At 64.0% G+C, this 15,243-nt stretch overlaps 1 protein-coding gene across 1 annotated transcript in view; it reads left to right on the top strand.

The window, feature by feature from the left end:
- Ciita (class II major histocompatibility complex transactivator) overlaps positions 1-15,243 on the top strand; it is a 40,017-nt gene that overhangs the window by 18,359 nt on the left and 6,415 nt on the right. The window contains exons 2-13 of the mRNA XM_077105954.1: positions 1,867-2,013; positions 2,181-2,276; positions 4,161-4,223; positions 4,339-4,419; positions 5,297-5,341; positions 6,763-6,906; positions 7,384-7,548; positions 8,112-8,174; positions 9,144-10,779; positions 11,509-11,667; positions 12,187-12,258; positions 14,975-15,055. Coding sequence (XP_076962069.1) covers positions 1,867-2,013; positions 2,181-2,276; positions 4,161-4,223; positions 4,339-4,419; positions 5,297-5,341; positions 6,763-6,906; positions 7,384-7,548; positions 8,112-8,174; positions 9,144-10,779; positions 11,509-11,667; positions 12,187-12,258; positions 14,975-15,055 — 2,752 coding nt within the window. The remainder of the gene's footprint in view (positions 1-1,866; positions 2,014-2,180; positions 2,277-4,160; positions 4,224-4,338; positions 4,420-5,296; positions 5,342-6,762; positions 6,907-7,383; positions 7,549-8,111; positions 8,175-9,143; positions 10,780-11,508; positions 11,668-12,186; positions 12,259-14,974; positions 15,056-15,243) is intronic.

Genomic DNA, 15,243 nt, shown 5'->3' with positions numbered 1-15,243 from the left:
CACCCCTTCCCCACTGCCAGGGTCAAGTTCCCAGGGTCCAGGCCTCAAGTCATCAGGAAGCCAGGCGCCAGGGGCGTCCAGCTCAGCACCTCTCTCTGAACAATAGGAATAAATATGGCTGACGCGAGTCAGCTCGCCTGGAACTCAGAGGGCACCCGGGAGCTCTGGTCACGCCTTGTGCCCAGGAATGGGCTCGGCTGGGGAAGGGCCTGTGTTCGCTGCTCTTTGTCCCTGGGACCGAGATACAAGAACAGCCTGGAGGAGGGAGTTTATTTTGGCTCAGATTCAGAGGTCTCAGTGCAAGGCTGGTCCACAGCCCTGAGCCCCAGGTGAGGCAGAGCATCATGGTGAAGGGCCTGGTGGAGGGACACTGCTCTGCTCAGGACAGGATTGACAGAGAGAGAGGGAGGGAGAGGGAGAGGGAGGGAGAGGGAGAGGGAGGGAGAGAGAGGGAGGGAGAGGGAGAGGGAGGGAGAGGGAGAGAGGGAGAGGGAGGGAGAGGGAGAGGGAGGGAGAGGGAGGGAGAGGGAGGGAGAGAGGGAGGGAGAGGGAGAGGGAGGGAGAGCGAGAGGAAGGGAGAGGAAGAGAGGGAGAGGGAGGGAGAGGGAGGGGGAGAGGGAGGGGAGAGAGGGAGGGAGAGGGAGAGAGGGAGAGGGAGGGACAGGGAGAGAGGGAGGGAGAGAGGGAGAGAGGGAGAGAGGGAGGGAGAGAGGGAGGGAGAGAGGGAGGGAGGGAGAGAGGGAGAGGGAGAGAGGGAGGGAGAGGGAGAGAGGGAGAGAGGGAGGGAGAGAGGGAGAGAGGGAGGGAGAGGGAGGGAGAGGGAGAGGAAGAGGGGAAAGAGAGGGAGAGGGAGAGAGGGAGGGAGGGAGAGAGGGAGGGAGGGAGAGAGGGAGGGAGGGAGAGAGGGAGGGAGAGGGAGGGAGAGAGGGAGAGGGAGAGAGGGAGAGAGGGAGGGAGGGAGAGAGGGAGGGAGGGAGAGCTGGGGGCCAGGGACTAGACATAATCCCTGAGGGCATGTCCCCAGAGTCCTCCTCCCTCCAGCATGCCCCACCCACCCAGTAGTCCCTTTAGATTGTTAGTCCCACTGGGTGGTGGCACACACCTGTGATCCCAGAAGCTCGGGAGGCTGAGGCAGGAGGATCTCCAGTTCAAAGCCAGCCTCAGCAACTCAGTGAGACCTTGTGTCTAGTGAAGTGTTTTTAAAAAGGGCTCAGGGGGAAGAGTGCTCACCTCCAGAGCACAGGCCCTGGGTTCAGTCCCCAGCACCAAATAAACAGATAAATAGGTGAATAGTCGCTAGTCCCTCAAATGGACTGACCCGCTGATGGGCTGAGGCAGTCACCCGCCTCTGACCCTCCGCACTAGCACACGGGCTCCTGGGGGGACATTAGAAACCAACAGACCAGGCCTGGCCCTCCTGGGCTCTGCCTGGGCTCTCTGCCCCACGCTGGGCGGCTGGCAGGCCCCTCCTGAGCAGCGGGGCCAGTGTCCACCGCCCGCCCCCTCTGGAGTTGGAAGTGGAGGGAAGACTCCTATTGGGGACTCTTGAGCTCTTCCTAAGCCTGTCGGGGCACGGGGGCATGGTTCTGGGGACACCAGGAGGTCCAGGCCAAGGCCCAGTGAGTCCTGGCCTGAAGGGTGGCCAGGGCACCACCCTGGGGAGGTCTGGCCAGGGAGCCCGGCGTCTGCGCCCCCTTGGGGCCTGGGTGGTCCTGGAGGAAGGCTCATTCCCAGGCCCAGCGAGGGAGGGCTGATGCTCAGAGAGGTCAAGCGACTTGCCTAAGGCTCCACAGCCTCCCGCCTCCCCAAGCAGAGAAGGCCTGGCCCCCAGGACCCGGCCTCACAGGGGCGCGTCTTCCCTCCCAGGCAGTGGACACTGCGCCACCGCGGACCCGGAGCCTCTGGAGGGCAGCTACCTGGAGCTCCTCCACAGCAGCGCCGACCCCCTGCACCTCTACCACTTCTATGACCAGATGGACCTGGCCGCGGAGGAGGAGGCCGAGCCCTGCTCAGGTGGGCGGTCCACCCAGCCGCACGCAGACGGGCGGGCGGAGGCCGGTCAGCACCGCGGACAGCTCCCTCCGCCGGCCTCCCCGCCTCCCCGCCTCCCGGCCTCCCCGCCTCGTTCGCCCTCCCTCTGCGCAGCCGTCTCCCGCTTCATCCCGGGTCTTTGCCCCCAGAACCCGACTCGGACACCATCAACTGTGACCAGTTCAGCAGGCTGCTGTGTGACATGGAAGGGGACGAGGAGACCAGGGAGGCCTATGCCAACATCGGTGAGGACGGTCCTGAGCCCAGAGAGGCACATGCAGGGACAGGGTTCTGTCTGCTCCTTGGCTCATCTCAGCAGCCCCCCGCCGCAGAAAGGATGGGGGGCAAAGGCCGAGGACACCCCAGGGAGGAAGGAGGCCCTGCTAGTGGCCCCAGGCAGACCAGCTCACCTTCGCCCCCATTCCTCCGCCCTTTCTGGCTCTTGCTCCTTTCCCTCCACATCAATCCCCAGCTCCTGCTACGGGGCCATGGCCTGTCGCTGGTGTAGCACACCATCGCAGGGCGCCTGCCCACAGTGACGGCTGTAGGTCAGAATCGCCTTTGACAGGCCAGGACGGTGAGGTTTAGGGACGGAAGGGACCTGTGTTAGAGATGGCAGTGGGTAGGTCTGACATTCTCACCCAGGTCTTCCTCATTTCAAAGTCCCCGTTGTCAACCACAAAAAAAGAGTCTGGGGTGGGGACACTTGCTAAGGTTCTGAGAAGCTGATGCGCGGCGGGCAGAGGCACAGCTTTCAGACACAGGCGGGACTCTCACAGGAGGAGGAGAGGAGGACCCTTCCCACCAGGGCCGCCACTGCCTCCCAGGAGGCTTTGACGAAGAGAGAAAAGGGTCCCTTCTTCTGGAAGGTGCAGCCCTACCAGGAAGCAGCAGTTTGTTAGCAGAGGCCAGTCTGGATTTCCGCCCGTTGGTCCTCTTGGCTGGGCATACTTGTGCAGCCAACAACCTGCACAACTGTTCTTAGTGGCCCTTGACCTGACAACCCGGGAACCACACCTCTCAGGAGGCCTGTTGGGCAGGGAGGTCACCAGTTTCCACCAGAGCAGATAAGCCACCATCCCACAAAGGCAGAATGAAGAGGAGCCATACTGGATGACTCAGAAGGAACCACCCAGGAGCCTGCCGGGCTCCTCGCTCCCTGGGACCGTGGAGGAAGCCAGAGTCGGTGGCATTCACACTTCTCACAGTCGGGGCAGCAACTAGGGACCCGGGCCTCGCTAGGCATCTGGGGGCTTTTGTCCTGGGGCATCTGCAGGGAAGTGGGAGCTGCCTGAGCAGGTGGGGGGTGGCTTCCCAGGCTGCTCCAAGGCCCTGGTCCCTGAAGCTCCCAAGGCTGCGCCCTCCCTGCCACCCAGTCCTCCTGGCACCCGGGGCTTCACCCGCCTCCTGGGTGCAGAGCGGGTGAAGCGGTTGTGAAGACGGAGGGTGGGAAAGGGCTCTGCTCCTCCGAGTGGGCACTCACAGCCTCCAGCTCCCTGGTGACCGTCCTTGTCCGGAGTCTCAGCTCCGGAGTCCTCTGTGGCTCCCCATCGCCTCCAGGGTCAGGGCCAACCTTTCCCCAGCACAGAGCTTCCATGCACCCCCGAAGGCCGTTCCTCAGGGTCCCACCACCCAGGAGACCCTCCCCCCCACACTGTCGCCTCCCTTCCTCCCTGATGGCCCGCCTTCCTCTCTCCCGCACCACTTCATCTGCCATGCCAGCATGCAGGGACGCCTACTGTAGGCTGCTATTGTGTTCGACACTTCAAACACAGAGCTTCCATCTTCACCATCACAGATGAGGGAATGGGGGTCCAGAGAGGTTAAGACACTGGCCCAAGGTTGTCCAGCGAGTAGGGCCACTGGAGAGGTGGCGCGGAGGCCGACTCTTCCCCTCTGCCTGGGCCACTGGTGGCAGCCGGGAGGCTCTTGGGCACGTCTGCCTCCTGGCTCAGGTTAAAGCCGGGAGCCTCAGTGGTCACCCACCCCTCGCTCAAGAGTTCAGCTACATCTATGAGTCCCCGCTGTGTGCCAGGCCGGGGTCACGGGCCTCTGGTGGCCAGCCCCAGGCTTCACCCGTGGTGGCCCTCCGTGAGCTCTGCTGACCGTGCCTCTCCTTGTCTGGCCAGCGGAACTGGACCAGTACGTGTTCCAGGACTCGCAGCTGGAGGGCCTGAGCAGGGACCTTTTCAGTAAGTGGGGAGGTCCTGTCCTGGGGGCCGCACACTCCTGAGCCTCCCCAGTGGAGGACGGGAGGCTGCCTGGGCCTCCGCCGACCACGAGAACTGGTCTCTGCTTCTCTTCAAGTGGAACACATAGGCCTGGACGGGGCGCTCGGTGAGGGCCTGGAGGTGCCGGCAGAACCAGGGCCAAGGAGCCAGAAAAGACGTGAGTGAGCCCCTTCCTGGCCCCTCCGAGGCTCCAGAACCTGCTGTGGCTCCCACGAGCTTCCCCGGTTAAGCCCCACCTGCCCCACTTGGGCTTGGGCTCCCTGCCGCCTGTCCCTCCACGCAGCTCACTGCTGACCGGATGGACGCAGATGGCCCAGGTTGCAAACTGCCTCCCTCCTCCCTGGTTCTGCCCCCGGCTGTTTTGATTACCATCCCCCCCTCCCCCCCGCCACGCCCCTCAGGTCCTGGCTTCTCTTGCCCTGAGTGGTCACCTGATGTTTGAGGGAGGTCTCTGCACCTGACCTGAATCTGCTGTGCTGTTGTGACCTGGGCCAAGTGCCTGCACCTCTCTGAGCCTCCTTAGTCTGTCCTCACCTGGTAGCCAACGGTAGCCTCTCTTTTCTTTTTTGGGGGGTGCAGAGTTGAACCCAGTGGTGCTCAGCTACTGAGCCACATCCCCAGCCTTTTTAAACATTTCGTCAGACGGGGTCTCTCTGAGTTGCTTGGGGCCTCGCTGAGTTGCTGAGGCTGGCTTTGAACTTGTGATCCTCCTGCCTCAGCCTCCCGTGCCACTGGGGTCGCAGGCCCAATGGTAGCTTTCCGAATGCAGATCTGGTCATTTCGCCCCTTGCAGACCCTCCAGGGCCTACCACAGGCCAGACACTGGCTTCTCTCCACCTGGACCCTAGGCCTTCCCAGCCTCAGGGCCTTGGCCCTGCCTGTCCCCTCTCTAGAATGTCCCTCCTCAAACCCAGGCCGTGTCCCCTGCAGCCCTGTCCCCTCCACCGCCTCCCTGTCCACTCTGCTAGACGGGATCTGGGCTCACACTGAGGGACATGCTTCCCTGGGCCTGATGACCTTTGTCCTCTCTGCAGCTCTCTCAGAAGAGCACCCTGCCGACCTGAAGCACAGGAAGCTCGGTGAGTGGGCAGGGGGCCCCGGGATCCTGGGGCTGGGGAGCTGGGGCCCCTGCAGGTGCCCGTGCAAACTGCATTGACAACTGAGGTTCAGAGAGGTGGAGTCACCTGCCCGAGACCACACAGCTAGCGAGAGGGGGAGTGGGAGACCATGACATCGGAGCCCGCGTCCTGCCGGGTGAGGGCTGCTGGGAGACTCGGCTTCTCCCCATAGCCGCTCCTCTCCGTTCCTTCCTCAGAGCTGGGACCACCCGCCACTGCCTGGCCCCAGCTCTCCATCCCCCACTAGGTCCCTCCACTCCCTCCCCTGCCCCTCCACCCAGCGGTTCTGGGGAGGCAGCGGCCAGCCCAGGAGGAGCAGAGATCGAAGGGTCCTGTCTGATGGGGGAGGCCCCGTCCCCGCCCTCAGAAAGCCCCCCTCTGCTCGTAGAGATGGGGGTCCTGCCCGTGGGGACCGCAAGATGATGAGACGCGGTCTCTGTCCTTAGGGAGCCGATGGGAGGTGGGCCCTCCTCTCCAAGCCCCTCGGAAGACCCGGGTGCTCCAGTGGCCCTGCCTTCAGAGGGCTTCCAGTCTCACGAGGGGTCAATCCCTGGCCTCTGGACCCTCATTAAGTGGAGATTAGCCGCTGTCCCCTCTGACGGGTGCACGGTGACCCTTCTGTGGGCAGAGCCTGAGGGCTTGCGGTCCAGCGCCCACAGACTGTTCACGGGTCCTGTTTGCCCCCAGATCTCAGTGGAACTGCCTGCCCAGCCCAACCCCAGCCGGGACCGGCGTGTCCCTGACTGCCAGGGGAGATGCCCGGCTCCAGATGCCTCCCAGCCCGGGCAGGGCTCTCCCGGAGCCACCAGGTCTCCCCACCTCTAACACAGCCCCCTCCCCACAGCCGAGGCCCCTGCTGTGCCCATAGTGACCGGCAGTTTCCTGGTGGGACCAGCGAGTGACCCGGCCTCCCCGCCTGGACTGCCGGCTGCTCTGTTCAACCAGGAGCCAGCGTCCAGCCAGATCCACCCGGAGAAAGCTGTGCAGATGCCGGGTACGTGGGGACCAGGGAGGTGGGCTTCACCCTGGGGTGTGGGTGAGCAGAGGCTGGGCAGGGTGCTCTCAGGGTCACCCACCTCTGCCCAGGGCCCCATCTCAGTCCTGCTGGAAAATGTTCCCGGGCAGGAAACACGTCTCTGGGAGGCCCGGGGGGGGGGGGCGGTCACTGGCCAGTCCTGTGCCCCCCTCGACACCTCCTCACGGAGCACCCTGTCCCTACCAGCCCCTGCTGGGGCTGGGGACATGGCCCCTGCGAGACAGGCTCAGCTGCTGCTCTCAGGGAAACCAGAGCCCTTCGGGAGGGTCCACGAGAACCTCATCGTCACCAGACAGTCCCGAGGACAGGGGCGGGAGAGCCCACTGCCCGCCTTTGCCTCTTGCAGAGCCTCCCCTCCCGGCCTCCGCGAGCTGCCTCCACCTCCCTGCTGGGCCCATCCAGCTCATCTCCACGCTGCCCACGCTGCCCCAGGGGCTCTGGCCCATCTCGGGTGCCGGCACCGGCCTGTGCAGCATATTTATCTGCCACGGTGAGTGTGGGAGGCCTGGCCCCCTGCCTGGTCCTCCCCCGGCAGCAGCTGGAGTGTGACTGGGAGTGGCCCTCTGCCCTCCCTGTGTCACCCTGCCAAACAGGAAGAGGTGCACACGGGAGCAGCAGCCCTTCCCTCCTTCAGTGTGCCCACCTGGACTGTCTGGTGCACATCCTTACACGGCTTTCTCCCACCTGTCTTGTTCCTTGCTGGGCCCGCCGTGCTGTGGGGTTGTGGACAGGCCCAGGGAAGGCCCGTCAGGGCTCGGGGGTGTGGTGGGAGGGTGCTTCTGCTCCAGTCAAGGGTCCTGTGCCACCAAGGGTCCCCAGAGCTCGGCTAAGCTTCATCCTGAAATGTCTCTTTGGAAGTCCCCCTTCTTGTCCCAGACATGCCAGGCTCCACCGCTTGCCTCGGGGCAGGGGCGACCCAAGTGGGTTCCTGGATAGATACCTACACCCCTCTCCACCTTCAATGTAGGTGAGACGCCCCTGACCAGCCAAGCACCACCTTCCACTGGCCCTGCCGTCCACAGCCTCCCCAAGTCCCCGGACCGGCCCGGCTCCACCAGCCCCTTTGCTCCCTCTGCAGCTGACCTGCCCAGCCTGCCTGAGCCGGCCCTGACCACCCGCACAGATGGGACAGGCAAGGACCCCTGGGCCCTTGAGCATCCCAGAGGCTGCTGAGGCCCCGGGGAAGAAGCGTCCTCAGCCTGGCCTCCGTCAGAACCTCCGCGGGGCGGGCAGGCCATGTCATGGGCAAGCGAGGCCGCGGCCAGGGTCCCCAGGGGGGAGGGGCACCGTGCAGGCAGCAGGGCAGTGGAGAATCCCGTCCTGCCAAACAGCAGGGACCAGACCCAGTGTGGCCAGATCCCCGAAGCTGGAGATCCGGTTTTTATGTGGACACTGTGAATTTCAAAACACTGGGGACATCTTTAAAGGTACAGCTGTCCCGGGCCTGGGTGGTGGCTCAGTGGTAGGGCACTTGCCTAGCACGCGCGAGGCCCTGGGTTTGGTCCTCAGCCCCACATAGAAATACATAAAATAAAAGATCCATTTACAACTAAAAATAAAAAAGAAGACATGGGCCGCTGGCCACCATCTTGTACCCTCGACCTGGGGACCGGAGACTGAGGACCGAGTGGCCGGAGAGAGGGGAGTCCTTGGGAGCCCCCAGACTCTAAGTGACGCTGGCTCTCCCATCTCCAGAGGACAAGCGTTCCCCGTGCCAGGCAGCGCCAGAGGCCTCCACTGAGCTTCCAAAATGGCCTGGTGAGTGGTGGCAGCGGGGTCTCTTGTGCCTGGTGGCACTTCGTCCATCCGTGCGTGTTGGCTCGCCCACTGGGTCACTCGCTTGATGCTGCCATCGCCCACCATCCCTCCAACGCTAGCTTGGGAGCCACCTACGGGGACCTGCCCCTCGGGAAGCCCACATCCCTGACAGCCACCTAGTGTGGGTGCTGACATCCCCTCTGTGAGGCTGAGAGAGGCCCAGGCAGGAACGCGCACACGCCGGCTGCCGTCTCCCCGGACAGTGAGGGAGCAAACGTGACTCAGTGAGGGGCAGCGAGGAAAGGCATCGAAGCCCGGGTGCAGGGCTCGCGTACCCCATTACTCAGGGGCTGTGCAGGGGGGTGGCAAGTTCCAGGTCCGGGACCACTTAGACCCGGTCACAGAATAAAACATAGAAAGGGCTGGGATGTGGCTCAGGGGTAGAGCTTCCCTGGGCTCCATCCCCAATAATGGAAAAAGGGAGGGAGGGAGGGAGGGAGGGAAGAGGGAGGGAGGAGGAGGGAGGAAGAGGGAGGGAAGAGGAGGAAGAGGGAGGGAGGGAGGAAGAGGGAGGGAGGAGGGAGGAGGGAGGAAGAGGGAGGGAGGAGGGAGGAGGAAGAAGGAGGAGGGAGGGAGGGAGGAAGAGGGAGGGAGGGAGGGAGGAAGAGGGAGGGAAGAGGAGGAAGAGGGAGGGAGGAGGAAGGAGGAGGGAGGGAGGAGAGAGGGAGGAGGGAGGAGGAGGGAGGGAGGGAGGAAGAGGGAGGGAGGAAGAGGGAGGGAAGAGGAGGAAGAGGGAGGAAGGGAGGAGGAGGGAGGAGGAGGAGGGAGGAGGGAGGAGGAGGAAGGAGGAGGGAGGGAGGGTAACAGGAGCAGGCGGATCAGGAGCCCAGAAGATGAGGGGATCGTGGGCGTGGGCTGCTGGACCAAGAGCGTTGAGTGTCCACCCTGGACGGGCACCGGCCTTTGCAGAGACGGTGCGGCGGTTCCAGGACGCGCTGCGGGACCAGTACGAGGCCGCGGGCGGCGATGGCCTCGCCGTGGAGGTGGATCTGGTGAGCGCCGGGTTGGAGAAGGGCAGCAACAAGAGCCAGGAGCGGGAGCTGGCCACCCCGGACTGGGCAGAGCGGCAGCTGGCCCGCGGGGGCGTGGCGGGGGTGTTGGCGGCGGCCGGCCAGCGCCGGCGGCCGCGGGAGACTCTGGTGATCGCCGTGCTGGGCAAGGCCGGCCAGGGCAAGAGCCACTGGGCCCGGGCGGCGGGCGTGGCCTGGGCCGGCGGCCAGCTGCCGCAGTACGACTTCGTCTTCTACGCGCCCTGCCGCGGCCTGGACCGCCCGGGGGACACCCACCACCTGCGAGAGCTGCTCTGCTCCCTGGGCCCGCGGCCGCTGGCCATGGACGACGAGGTCCTCCGGCACGTCCTGAGGCGGCCCGACCGCGTGCTGCTCGCCCTCGACGCCCTGGAGGAGCTGGAGGCGCAGGACGGCCGCCCGGGCGGACCCCCGACGGCCGAGCGCGGGTCGCCGCGGGGGCTGCTGGCCGGCCTCCTCCAGGGGCAGCTGCTGCCCGGCTGCACGCTGCTGCTCACGGCGCGGCCCCGGGGCCGCCTGGCGCAGAGCCTGAGCAAGGCGCACGCGCTGCTGGAGGTGGCCGGCTTCTCGGGCGCGCAGGCCCAGGACTACGCCAGGCGCTACTTTGAGACCTCGGGGGCCACGGGCCACCAAGAGAGAGCCCTGGCCCTCCTGCGGCACCGGCCCTTCCTCCTGGCCCACAGCCACAGCCCCGCCGTGTGCAGGGCGGTGTGCCAGCTCTCCGAGGCCCTGCTGGCGCAGGGGGACCCGGCCCAGCTGCCCTCCACGCTCACGGGGCTCTATGTTGGCCTGCTGGGCCCCGTGGCCCGCGGCAGCCCCCCGGGGGCCCTGGCGGGACTGGCCAAGCTGGCCTGGGAGATGGGCCGCAGGCACCAGGGCACCCTGCGGGAGAGCCAGTTCCCGACGGCGGAGGCGAGGACCTGGGCTGTGGCCGGAGGCCTCCTGCGGCCCTTGACGGGGACGGCGGGGGGGCAGCTGGCCTTCTCCAGCTTCGTCCTCCAGTGCTTCCTGGGGGCCCTGTGGCTGGCCTTGAGCAGCGACATCAAGGACAAGGAGCTGCCGCAGTATTTGGCGTTGACCCCGAGGAAGAAGAGGCCCTACGACAACTGGCTGGAGGCCACGCCGCGCTTCCTGTCGGGACTGGTCTTCCAGCCGCGGGCCACCTGCCTGGGAGCCCTGGTGGCGCCCGCGGAGGCCGCCTCTGTGGACAGGAAGCGCCGGGTGCTCGCCAGGTACCTGAGGCGCCTGCAGCCCGGCTCCCTGCGCGCCCGGCGGCTGCTCGAGCTGCTGCACTGCGCCCACGAGGCCCAGGAGGCCGCGCTCTGGCAGCACGTGGCGCAGGAGCTGCCCGCCCGCCTCGGCCTCCTGGGTGCCCGGCTGGTGCCTGCCGACGCCTTCGTGCTGGGCCAGGCCCTGAGGGCAGCCGGCCGCGACTTCTCCCTGGACCTGCGCAGCACGGGCATCGACCCCTCTGGCCTGGAGAGCCTCGTGGGACTCGCCTCGGTCACCAGCTTCAGGTGGGGGACAGGGGACCGGGAAGGGGCTCCCTTCTGCTGGGTGTCTAGAGTGGACGGCAGCTGGGGGCAGGTGAGGGTGGAGCCTGAGACGGGAGGGCAGGGCTCACACCCCTGGCGGCCAGTGGGGGCAGAGTCACTGTCCCCACCAATAGCAGAAGGCCCCTGAGCACAGGGACCGGAGGGCTAGACTCTAAGACTGACCTGGGATCAAATTCATTTTCCTTCCTCTATCCCCTGATGGAGCCCCTATTTTCTCACGCATAGAGGCCCAGCCTCCCCTTGGCCTTCCAGCCACCAGAACAGTCTTCCCAGATCTTGCATCCATCATATCCCGCCTCTGCGTACAACCCTCAGGGCATCCCGTCACCCTCAGGATGAAGCCTACATTCTTTCATTTGGCTCCTTCAAGCCCTCCTACAATCTGAGCCTTCATCTTAATCTCCCGGAATCATTGCCAGATTCCCTCTAAACATACTTTACCCAAACTGTGAATCCGACACAGTTGTGCCCCAGACTCAACGCTGAGCTTCCTAGTAGCCAAAGCAAAAGGAGACAAAACCACTGAGTCATGAGAAAGGAGGACTCGTTGAGGCGGGATGGTCATGTCTGGAGTGGGGAAGTGGAAGTCAAGTGAAGGCAGGAAAGTGAAGCCGGTCCTTCCCTAGAGCTGCCCCTCCGTTCTGGTCCAGCCTGGTCACTGTGCCTGGGTCTGAGGCCCTCCCTCCACAGGGCTGCCCTGAGTGACACAATGGGGCTGTGGGAGTCCCTGCAGCAGCGTGGGGAGACCCGGCTACTCCAGGCAGCAGAGGACAAGTTCACCATCGAGCCATTTAAGGCCAAGTCCCTGAAGGACGTGCAGGATCTGGAGAGCCTGGTGCAGACCCAGAGGTGAGGGCGTGGGTGGGCCAGGCCTGCAGGGGAGGCCGGTGGGACCCTTTGAAGCTTGTCATGGGGATGGCCAGTGCCTCTGCTCTGTGAGACACCCCGTGCCCTCTCCCCGGGCAGTGGCCGCCCAGCAGGGGGCCCACCACCTTCTGCTTGACTTAGTGCCTGCCATCGGTGCCACATTCTTTTTCGGCCAAGGCCAAGAGGAACCCTCCTGCAGAGCGAACGGGGTCCTTCTGCCTCTGAAACGGCAGCTCAACCCCGGGGCCTGCAGCGCGGCCTTTAAAGATGGCAGAGCCGAGGTCAGAGGCAAAGGAAGCTGACCACACAACACTGCGGTGTCTGAGCTGCTGGCTGCCGCCGGGGCCAGGCGCTGGGAAGTGCCCATGAAGCGCAGGGTCCTGGCGTTTGTCTTCTTAACGGAGGACAACAGGGCCCCAAGGAAGTCGATGCTCCCGGGAGAGTGGGGCACCAGGGCGGGCTCAGTGACAGAGAGGCCCCCTGACTCCGCCGTTTCCCCAGGTTCAGGAGTTCCTCTGAAGAGGCCCCGGGGACCCTGCCTGCCGTCCGCGACCTGAAGAAGCTGGAGTTTGCGTAAGTGCCAGGGCAGGGCCGTCCCGAGGGAGCCCGGTTCCCTCCTCAGCAGGACCACGCCTGCCCGCTCGCCCACCACCTGGGACACCAGTTTCCGTAGTGGGTGCGCCTGGTCTGGGCAGGTGCTGGAGAGCCTCACCCTCGAAGCTGACCGGCCCATTTGCTGGAGAACGAGGTCGTTCCCACTCACCGCCCCGCAGGCTGTTGAACACGGCCGGAGAGGCCAAGGTGGCCGTCCCCAGAGGGCTGGAGGTCCAGGGCACTTGTGCAGGAGGGATATCTGGAGCCAAGCGCACAGTGCCTCCCCGCTGGAGCCTGCCGACTCCTGTGGCAAGGGATGGCCCCGGGGAGCACAGCCCAGCCACCAGCCACCGCGTCTAAGCCCTTGGGTCCGTCCCACCTCCCCGGCTGGTTCTCAGCTGCTTATGGGAACCACTGGTGGTCTCCTACGTGTGGACGGTCCCTCCACCCAGGGACTGTCCCTCCAGTTCCCAGGACTCCGGGAGCAGGGTGTGTGTGCACGTGCGCAGGGTGTTAGGGACTGAACCCAAGGGCGCTCTGCCGTGCCTCGGAGCTTCCTCATAGCTCTTGTTATTTCTTTATCTTGTGACAGGGTCTCCTCTCGCTAAGTTGCCCTGTCTGACCTTGAACTCGAGACCCTCCTGCCTCAGCCACCAGAGTTCCTGGGTCCCCAGGCCCGCTCCCAGGAGCCCTAGCTCTGTGGCTGGGGTCAGTGACCTCCCAGCTTGCTTGGGACCCGCCTGGTTGTAGCCTAGCGAGTTTCGTGTCCCGGGAAACCCTTGGTCTCAGGCACACTGGGCCAGGTGACCACCCTGTGTGCACCATCCTGGGCAGTGCTGCCAGGTGACGGTGGGCTCCAGGACACTGCATCGGGCAGCCCACCAGATCGTGGGCCCTGAGGAGCTGTGGTGGCTCCCTGTCCAGGTGCGTCTGCAGGACGGGGCCTTTCAGTCTTCAGGGCACCTCCATTATCCCACGTGACCACTCCGGGGCATTAGCCCATCTCCCCGTTTGACAGACAGGACACTGAGGCCCAGCGGGGTCCAGGGACTTCCCCACGGTCCCTCCACTGGTCACCAGGGAGCTCTCGGCTCCTCCTTTACCGCTGCCCCGCACACCCCAGGAAAGCAGGTGCCTTGGGAGCAGAAGACGGGCGCCACATTCGTGCAGGGTAAACACTGGGCTGAAAAGAGGAAACGGCTGAGGACAGGCACTGGCGGCCCTTTCTGGCGTCAGATTATTTTCAGCTTAAAAACCCCCTAGTTCAAGGTCGGAACTGCGCTCTGGGGAACAGCGGCCCTGGGGTGGAACAGCCTAGAGCCGGTGGACAGCCACCTGGAGGCTGCAGCCTCAGAGAGGCTCTGGGGAAGGAAGGACGGAAGGAAGGAAGGAAGGAAGGGAGGGAGGGACTATTTTGGGCATCTGCTCTGGCTTCCACTGTACCCATGGGGTCAGGTGGCTTGAACCCTGCAAGGGCAGCCCTTGTGGCCAGGGTCTTTCCTGGACTCAGCCCCAGTCTCCTGTTTACTGTCATTTCATCTCCTGCCCTCCCTGTATATGTGGGGGTGCTGGGGTTGAACCCAGGAGGGCACTGAGCAGCATCCCAGCCCTTTTTATTTTGAGACAGGGTCTCACTAAGTTGCTGAGGCTGGTCTCGAACTCACAGTCCTCCTGCCTCAGCCTCCTGAGCCTCTGGGATGGCAGGCGTGTGCCCTGGGCCAGGCTAAAGGCAGAGGCTCCTATGGGTTTGCCGATGGCTGTCTCCTGGGCCTGGCACATGGAGTGAACACGGGTGAGGCTCTCCTTGACCTTTAGACAGCCTCTTGAGAGCACTGCTGAGTATCAAGGAGACAGAGGCCCAACGGTCAGCGCATTTGCCACGGCGCCTGGCACAGGCTGGGCACAGGCCTCCAAGCTCCGGTCCGTCCTGTGGCCTTTTCCTGAGGCTCCACATTCCCAGAGTTTGGGACTTTACAGACTGAGAACATTCCAGAATGAATCACTCTCTCTTAATTTTCACCAACTCCATTCATTCAAACAAAATAACAACTGGTGGCACCATAATTTTATCAAATATTATAAAATAATAATATTTTAATATAAAAAAGCTCAAAAGTTGTAATTTCAGAATAAACGACTGCTCTTCCTATTGAATACGTTTAGCCAGATTTTAAAAACGAAACAGCCCTTCGTTGTCCTTATTTTTTATTCCCTGGATGTCTGGTCTAAATGCCAACCAGACTGTGTGACCTTGTGTGAGTTACTTGGCCTCTCTGTGCCTCAATTTCCCCATCTATAAAGTGGGACAAAGAAGAGCACTTAGCTCAGAGTCATGAAGATCAATGACAGGACCCAGCATGTGCCTAGCATATAATAAGTGCTCAAAGACGGCCCTCCTTTTGTGGTTGTTATTTCAAATAGAAAGACAAGTAAGCCCTCCTGTCACTGGAGGTCCTGGACTGGCATTTGGGGCCATGTCGCTGGGCTAGAGCGGAAGGAGGGTGGGCGTGTGTGGCTGTCAGCAGGCCTGAGGGCTGGGAGCCAGAGCCCAGCTGGCCTCCTGTGGGGGCTCTGTGACCCTGCCCCGGGGCCGTGCCGGGCTGGGGATGCAGGATGGGGCAAGGGACTGTGCCGGCTTGGGAGCTGGACGGGAGGCGCGGCTGCGTGGGGTCTGACCTTGCTCCTTGCCTCCCAGGTTGGGCCCCAGCTGGGGTCCCCAGGCTTTCCCCAGGCTGGCCAAGATTCTCCCCGCCTTTTCGTCCCTTCAGCACCTGGAGTGAGTAAAGACCGGGCTACCTGGGTCCTGGCAGCCCTGCCCCTGCCCGAGGCACGTGCACAGGAAGAGCCTTCTCTGTGCCTGCCCACCTCCCTGCCCGCTCTCCTCGGCATGGCTCCTGTGACGACCAGGTGACTCCACTGCAGAGAAGGGCAACAGAGGAGAATCCGAGTTAGAAACAAACCCTC

This window comes from Callospermophilus lateralis, chromosome 19, assembly GCF_048772815.1.
Source record: "Callospermophilus lateralis isolate mCalLat2 chromosome 19, mCalLat2.hap1, whole genome shotgun sequence".
NCBI lineage: Eukaryota > Metazoa > Chordata > Mammalia > Rodentia > Sciuridae > Callospermophilus > Callospermophilus lateralis.
Note: the sequence above shows the minus strand (reverse complement) of the source record. Positions and strands in the feature narration are given on the sequence as shown.